The following is an 8,396-nucleotide window of genomic DNA, read 5'->3' as shown; positions in this document are numbered from 1 at the left end:
AGACAGTGGCTCAAGATCAGATGGGTAGTGAGCATCAGAGATGGAACTGGGGACTCCTAGGAAACAGTAGACTCTACATTCAAACTCAGGTCCTTCCAAGTCAGTGATTTGTTACTGGTCCCTCCCCAGTACCCAATCTGAATCTATAGATCTGTCTTGCCTTTAAGAGGAGACTAGTTCAGTTGTTAATTACCATTCCACATTCTTCTATCTGGGACAGCCAGAATATTTTCTTCTCATTGCTGTGTTAAGATATTCATACTGGGTTCCTGTTAACTTGGCTGAACAGCCTTTAGAAGTTGTCATAGAGATAATTCAAATTGCAATCAAAGGTCAGAGGAAGTGGGATATGCAAGAGAGTTAGTGATTTCTTCCTTCATTAGGCAGAGATGTGATTAGACATCTATTAAAGCTGAGCAGGAGATTGTTTCATAAAGGCATAAATAAAAGGGGAAACCAGAACTGCTCAACAATTGACCTATTTTGTGACATTTTATACTCTTTCATTGTGTGAATGTTTGTCCAGGAAATCACAAAGACTTTTTTAGACAGTGCTATCTCGATATTGTAGGTGATAAAACTGGGTGGCTTTGGGCAAGCGATCAACGCTCAACTGGAGAGAAGACAGGTCAAGCTGGCATTCTATTAACCCATATTACATTAAGTTATCACTTGTGTATAATGGGACTCAAAATAACAGTAGTGAATGACCCCAGATTTCTTGAGTCAAGGATCCAATAGCATTCAATGTGGTTTTTATGTTGAGTGATTTCTTATTCTCATGCTCTGAAAATCACTCATCCATGGGTAACTTTCTGTGAACCTGAGTATGTATTTAATTAACAAGCACACTCAATTCCCAGTCACTCCAGGTAACAGAGGGTAGGCTCTGATTTATTATTTGTATTGCTGGAAGTCAGAGTCAGCCTTGGGACTGTGGGAAATTTGAACCTGGAAACTGAGTTAGTATAGAATTGGAGACATCTGCAGCCCCCAAAATGCCTCTAGGCCACATGGAACTGAGCTGGGAAGGAGGGACTTCTTCAAGACAATCGCTTAGGTTGGAAGTAAGACAAATATGGGAGCAGGAGGGTGGCTGGTGGAAGGTGACTGAAACATGGGGAGAAGGAAATTAAAAGCAGACAATGAAAAATCTAGACTTGTGTACTCTTCTTCCATCATATCAATTCTCCCTCACGATAATCCTGTGAGACAGGGCAGGCATTATCCTTGTTTTCACAGATTTAAAACAATACTGTTTCTGGCCTTTTATGACTAGTCTTGTTCTGGAATGGCTGGAATATTGGACAACTCCGCACACCTAGTTGTTTCTCTGAATCCAGCATGGATCAATGGATTATCAAATCTGGTAACAGTACTTTAGAATACCCAAGTGACTCTGGCCTTGTAAAAATCCTGAAAACAGATTCCTTCAATCCAAGGGGCTAGAGCATGTGAGACTAAGTTCTTATTTGGAATTTCAATTTGAAGAGGTGCAGTGTAAGGTTTCTGTAGGCTGGGACCATGTCTTTGCTTTTTTTTTTTTTTTTTAATTCTCAGCACCTAACACATTTCCAGACACACTCTAAGCCTTAAGTAAATGTTTGTCGATTGACTAAAAACCAGGAAGGCAGTCAAATACCTAAAACACACCCACCTAAATGACTAAGCCAGTTCAAAGGCCAGCCTACTGTTTCCTTTAACACTAAGTCTGGTAACGTCAACACTAAATGCAGAAACATTCCTGCCTTCCCCCCATCCCCAACTGTCTTTTTCTTAACTCTAGCCTCCTCCTATTCTTTTTAAAAAGAAAAACCCTGCTGCCAGCCACTTTAGCATTATCAGCAATGGCTTCTATGGATTGAGCTTAAGATACCTGGGAAAGCAACTGGACCATACTGATCTGATCAATAAAACAAGTCTGAAGGAAATCTTTAGGGGTAAACTCCACTTCAACAACCAATCACACAACACACTTATCCTACAATTTAAGTACAATACAAGTATATCCTACAATATATTTTTAAAAACCTCTTCTGAATAAGTTTGCCATTTGTAGATCGTTTTACTTTTTGGAAGAGCTGAATGTATTGGTTGAACCAAAGAACCCAAGGTCAGACAAGGGAAACCTCATACTGCCAGTCTCTGTATTGAGGTTTCTAAGCAGAAAGGGGCGAAGCCCTGAACTCTGAAGGCTATTCTTTCTTGCCCACAGAAAGGACTTTTCAGGTACTGCCAGATGCTTCTCACCTTGAGCCAAATGTTCCTGAGTTTTGTAACAATGGGATATCACTTCTGCTCATTCCACAACATATGTAGTCTACTTCTCTGCAAAATAACGTATTTGAAATCTGTGCACTTTTGTTTAAGAGGAACATCCCAGGAGAGGGTGACACTTTGGATCATCAGACTGTGTTCTGCCTAGGGGTGAGAGGCAGAATCAGAAGTTCTGTGTGACATTACGGGGGATGGAGGGATGCTAGGTAGGACAACGCAGTTCAGCACGTTCTGAGTTACACTCAGACTATTGTTTAGAAAAGCAGCAGAGTAATAAACAGCCATGCTCAAAGAAAGCTTAGTTCCCAGCAGTCAGAACAGCCTAGCTCAAACAAGCAGTCAGCAGAGGATTAGAGATTTTGAGCTAGGAGGGTCTTTAGAGGGACTTTAGGAAGACTCAGTTCAAATCCTGTACAAATTCCACCTCCCTCCCTGGCCTTTGGTGCTATCCAGAAGCATGGGCTCAATCAGGTAATGGATCATTCCCATCTAATGCTTTGTTTTACCCCAGCTTCTCAGAGTATGATTTATACCTAATAAGGATCTGAAAGAAGTGGCAGCCTCTTGGCAAACCTTCTCTTTTTCCTCTATCTTAAATCAGTTTTGAAAGATGTGCCTGGAAACATGCTAAGGTAAAGGAACTGGGAAACTTTATTAAAAGACAATGCAAAGGGAAGCAGGAAGGTGTCCAAAATCCATTCCTTTACATTCCCTACCCCCCTCCCCCCAACCTCTCCATTTTACTTGAGTTTCTATAGTCCTTGAAGGAGGCCTCAGGAGGGAAGGACAATAGGAGAGTCCAAGACCTGCCTTCAAATGTGCTTATGGACACAAAGCGTTCTTTGGAGGAGCATTTCAGAGCAAAGACCTCAGAAAGCCAAGGTATCACTACAATTAGCAATTCTTCGAAGGAAAACAGATCAAGACTCAGAAAATCTTAAAGGAGGAAGGGACATTGGGAATTATTTTTCACATGTCCATTTTATAGATGGAGATATTGTGCATAGAGTACAGGTGAGTTAAAGTTTCCAAAAGGATGAGGGGGAGGGCAAAGAACTGGTCACTTGTTGGGGATTCCTTACCATTGGTTACAAGGAGATTTTGGCTGCCATGGACTTGGTACTCTATCTAGGTCAAATCATAGGCAGGAGTGCCCATCGTGGTGGCCCCATCAATGAGGTTAGCTCAACACTATCACACATGGCTTTTTATATGGTGGCATCATTGAAAAGAAAGTTCATATGTCTCAAACCCCCATCCTCTAGATCCTAGAGGTGACCAGTCATATAAATTGTACATTCAGATCAGTCATGTTTTGTTTAATTCCCTTTCTTAGGGTCACCCAATGTCCAAAAGATACATCCTATTTATTGTTCATTCATTCTGTGCCATTTGTTTTGGGCTCACAAAGCCAAGAACGATGATCATTTTTAGATAATATAAGTTGAAAAAGTGTCTATCAGTCATTTTATCTACTACATTCACACAGAGGTATCCAGGGGTTGAAGTGGCTGGGGGAGGGGGTGTATATCACTGAAAGCTGCAAAGGGGGGTGATAATTGGTCAGCAAGGCTAAGCTGGAAAAGGGGAAGAAAGGAGAAAAGAACCCAGATATATTAAATTTTTAAAAAATTTCTATAGAGAATCCTCGCTGAAGCAGGGAAACAAGATGCATGAGGATAACTAGCTGTGTAACCAGGAAAAGACGAAAGTTGGTTCTAATTAGAAGTATTTATACTAGGAAAAGCAGAACAAGCTTTGGGGGAGCTTAATACCTTACATAGGAACAGCTAAGTGACTTTAAAAATAATAATACATTGTGCACCTTAGTCTGATCTGGTGTTCCTGGTGGAAACCAATGAGAAGCTGGAAGCCGGAAGCTAGAGCTTCCAAGGAATAAATATGGGACTCACTGGCGTTTGCAGAGAATTGAAGGAAATGATAAGACCCAAGCTGCTTGAGGTGATAAGCAGGACAGATGAGAAGCCAGGAAAGCTGCAGGGACCATTAACACTCTCTTCCTCCCCTCTCCTAACTCTGGGGAGCCTGAGGCTCTGTGATATGGATAAACACACTTAGCTCTGGCTTCATTTATGTGCCAACGAGAGCACTTACTTCTAAAATCAGCTCTTGACTTTCCCCATAGGTTAAATTTTGTAAGCAATAACTGGAATACTGTAAGAAAAAAACATTAAACATCTACAGTAATCAGGGTCACAATTTGTGAATCTGTTTCATACACACACTGGCTCAGATACAAAACTTTGCTCCACGGGGTCCTCTTAGGCGGTCTTCCTCCCCAAATCTGGCCAAGTTCCACCATAAGCTGTTTGTCCCTTAACCATCTCACACTGAGATCAATGTAACACTGAACAGTTTGATATTATATAACATATATAAATATGTGATATTATATATTTTTGAGGGGGAGGGGGAAAGGTGGTTGTGCCCAAAGAGGAAAATTGTGTGGATGTTTGGTCTCAAGAGGGGCAGCAGGCTTCAGATAACAGAAGAACAGACCTCCTCTTTTGCATCTCCTTCGAAGCAGGCAGCCAAAAGCTGCCCTCAATATGTCATGTACAAAAGAAAAGGGAACAGCTGACCCCGAAAGCTTCCAAGGCAGTCTGGCACAGACACATCTGTGTTGATAGGATTCATCTCAAATAAGTCCACACAAATCCTACTGTGCCCCCAGAGCACCGCCTCATTCACACATCTAACTATAATTCTCTTCTAACGCTAGCCCCAGGTCCAATTCTTGCTGCAGTCAGAAAGGAAAATTTTCTGTCCTTGTTTCTGCAGAACAGGAGGCTGTCCTTTCTTCTTGTGACTTGCCCATCCTTATTCAAAGGGAAGCAAAGGGGAGGAACGCGTGATAGGGTGTCATCTGCCTGGTCATGAAAGAATCAACATCTCTGGCCCTGAGGGAATGTAGTCTTTCATGTTAGTAGGAATCAGAGCTGCAGTACCCCAAACCTGTAGACTATAGATTTATCTTTGCAAAAGAGACATTGAGATAGAATGAAAAGACCAAGAGATCAGGACTCAACTCCTTGGATTCCTAGTTATATAACAAGTCCATATCCTTTCTCTGGGACCAGTTTCCCTACCTGAAAAATGTGGGATTGGGTTAGATGATCTCAAAGGACCCTTTTAATCTACTAATCTACATTGGAAGGTCCTTTCTACAACATTCTACTATCCTACAGCTACATGGACATGCATGAATTATACTCCCACCAAGTCCATTTCCCACCCCACCCCCAGCTCCCAGCATTCAACTGTACTGGTCCAATGGCCCCTCCCCCAATGCCTCATATCCGACAAATAGCAAGAGGCCTTCCAGACCCTGGGGCAAACAATCCTCCTTTCCTCTTTTTTGCCTTCACCTCTTACAGGGGATGCTTGGGTCTGTACAAATAGCTCATCAATTCTGCTTTCACCATAGAAACTGAGGAGTGTTTCTGGTGTCTGGCTATGGAACACACCCAAGGGAGGATGAGATGAGGGGAGAGGACAGGAGTTTTCTTCACTGTCTACTGGCAGATCAGGGCTCTGAGGTTGGTGGGACAGTCATGCAGGTTAATCGCAATGGTGCTAGAAGCTGGTTGTTGGTCCTGGGTGTTTGGAGAGGAGACTTTAACCCATACTCCTCCCTTGGTGGATGGTGAAGATTTGGCCTTCATCCGAGCTACTCAACAGCCATCTGCTCGATGTGGTCACTCAGGAGCTTGTATTGCTCTGGAAAAAATGAAGTTATTTCACATAGGAAACATCAGCTTATAGAAGAGCCTCAGTGTGTGTGTGTGTGTGTGTGTGTGTGTGTGTGTGTGTGTGTGTGTGTGTGTGTGTGTGTGTGTGAGTGTGTGTGTGTGTGTGTGTGTGCACGCGTGTGTATCTGTGTTGGAGTGGTTTCTCCAGGAAACAACAATGGTGATGGTGATATTCTGGGATAGAGACAAGGTACTTCTTTGTCATTAAATATACAGCAGGTGCTTAATGCCTAGAGAGTTAAATGAACTAGCTACTATCTTTGTTAGAACCATAGAAGTTCTCCAACCTGCAAATGGTTTATTAGAAAATTGGTTTTCATTTTTTCCATATTGTGTTGACTCTGATCATCAAAAAGTCTTTTTCATGATGGTTCTCATAGCAATTTAGGAACGGGGAGGAAATTTTCATGCAGAAAGCCAGAGGGGAGAGTTTTTGTGACAGTACGTGGGATCAGGGAGGGGTGGAATGGGTATGGAGACACATGGTAAGTGGAGGCTACTATTTGTAAATTAAAAAAAACTTTGACTGGCAAGTACAGCATCAGCAGGTCAGAGACTGTTTGGTAATTTGGTAACTGTATACCACCTGAACCAGATTAAAATATAATTGGGAAATATTTAACAAAATAAATAATCTACAATAAAATATATTTAATATTATATTTTAAAACCAAGTCAGTATGGATCTTCGGGGTTCCTTCTTATGATTTAGTGGCCCAGGATTTTATCTGAGTTTGACAACACTGATCTAGAGGTCCAACATTTAGCTACTAAGCATTCAACCTACAGTATTAAGTGACTTCTATGGTGAAAGCTAGAGGGCAGAGACAATCTTAAGTAAACTTCACTTTCCTCAGCACTCAGCCCAGTGCTCTGTTCACAGTAGGTTAGCAGATTAGTGGCATTGTGCCAGATCGCCAGGGAGGTACAAAGTATAGATGTTTAAATTTGGTCTGACAACACTTATTAAAATGCCTACTATGTCCATGCACTGTGCAAGACACTGAGGATACAAGTACAAAAAATGAAACAATCTCCATTCCCGATGAACATGGAGACAAGAAAATATATAAAAATGCAGAAAACTTAAATCTAAAAAGAATAAATATGACAAAGCTGTTATATGCAAGGCAGTTTGGGAAAGAGGACGATTAAGGAATCAAAAACTTCATGTTGAAGATGGTAACTATTCCAAGAACATGTTTCCCCTTCAAAAGGTGACAAATCTCTCTCCATAGAAATAAGACTTCGCAAGCTATCTTGGGGAGGGAGTGGAGATGGAGTGGGTAAGGAGGGAGAGGAAGGGGAAAACGTCTAAGATACCGAAGTGATTATAGAACACTGAAAACAAATAAAATAATTATTTAAAAAAAAAAAGAAATGAGACTCCCCAAAAGATGAGATCTCCACAACTCAAAGGAAAACAAAACCCAACAAATCAAGTCTTCTGGAAAACCAAGGAATATTTGTCCATGAATTTCCCACCTAAGCCCTCTATATGCTTTCTCAGCAGCAGCAGAGCCAAACCATGAACTTTCCATGCCCCCTCACCTTCATCCAGATTGCCAATCACCGCCTGTTTCTTCAGAAAGTCATTGCATAGCTTCTTGTTCAGTCCAAAAGCCAACATGTTGTGAGTAAATGTGCTGGAGGAAGGAAACCATGCATTATACCCTCTGGGATTCCTACCCACATCATTATACTGTTCCCCAGTGAGAAGCAAGATGAGCTCCAGTGTACTTGGATAGGCAGAACCTTTCTCTAAAGACCACATGACTCCCTTTCTGAATTCCATCTAGAGAAGTCCCTTCATCAATTAATGAAGTATTCCCAGGTTACTCCATTTCTCCTTCTTCCATCAGTTTCCTATGTCCTCAAAGGCTGTGCAAAGGGAATGCTAGTTCTAGCAGTTTCTGTCAAGCTGGAAAGACCTTGAAACCTTGTTCTCTGCCTTCTTTTTAATCAATCAGTAAACATTTATTAATCATCTACTATGTGCAAGGCACTGTGCTAAATGCTGGTGATACCAAAAGGTAGTTCCTGTCCTCAGGGAGCTCACAATCTAATCTATCTAAAAGCTGGCTTAATTAGGGTTAGAAACTCTCATCCCCTCAGGCTAAGCTAGTGAATTATGATTTGATAGAGGGAGGGTAACACAACCCACTGAGGTAAAGAGGGGTTGTGATTAGCATCAGGAGAGTTAATTCTGTCACCCAGAGTAATAAAGTCACAGATTAATGAAGTATATTACTAGTTTAGAGGATCATCATTAGTCTGGATCTAAGTAAGAGGGACTTTAGAGACCATCAATTCTAAGCCACTCATATTACAGATGAGGGTACTGAA

General features: G+C 41.5%; 1 protein-coding gene across 3 annotated transcripts in view; it reads right to left on the bottom strand.

Moving 5' to 3' along the window:
• Positions 1-1,529: 1,529 nt before the first annotated feature.
• Positions 1,530-8,396, bottom strand: part of KIAA0513 (KIAA0513 ortholog) — a 67,937-nt gene continuing 61,070 nt past the window's right edge. For all 3 annotated transcript variants that reach the window (XM_072636224.1, XM_072636225.1, XM_072636226.1), the window contains exons 12-13: positions 7,602-7,696; positions 1,530-6,018 (exon numbers count right to left, since the gene is read on the bottom strand). In XM_072636224.1, the coding sequence (XP_072492325.1) occupies positions 5,969-6,018; positions 7,602-7,696 (145 nt within the window). In that variant the 3' untranslated portion in view covers positions 1,530-5,968. The remainder of the gene's footprint in view (positions 6,019-7,601; positions 7,697-8,396) is intronic.

Source organism: Notamacropus eugenii, chromosome 1 (assembly GCF_028372415.1).
Source record: "Notamacropus eugenii isolate mMacEug1 chromosome 1, mMacEug1.pri_v2, whole genome shotgun sequence".
Classification (NCBI taxonomy): Eukaryota; Metazoa; Chordata; class Mammalia; order Diprotodontia; family Macropodidae; genus Notamacropus; species Notamacropus eugenii.
Note: the sequence above shows the minus strand (reverse complement) of the source record. Positions and strands in the feature narration are given on the sequence as shown.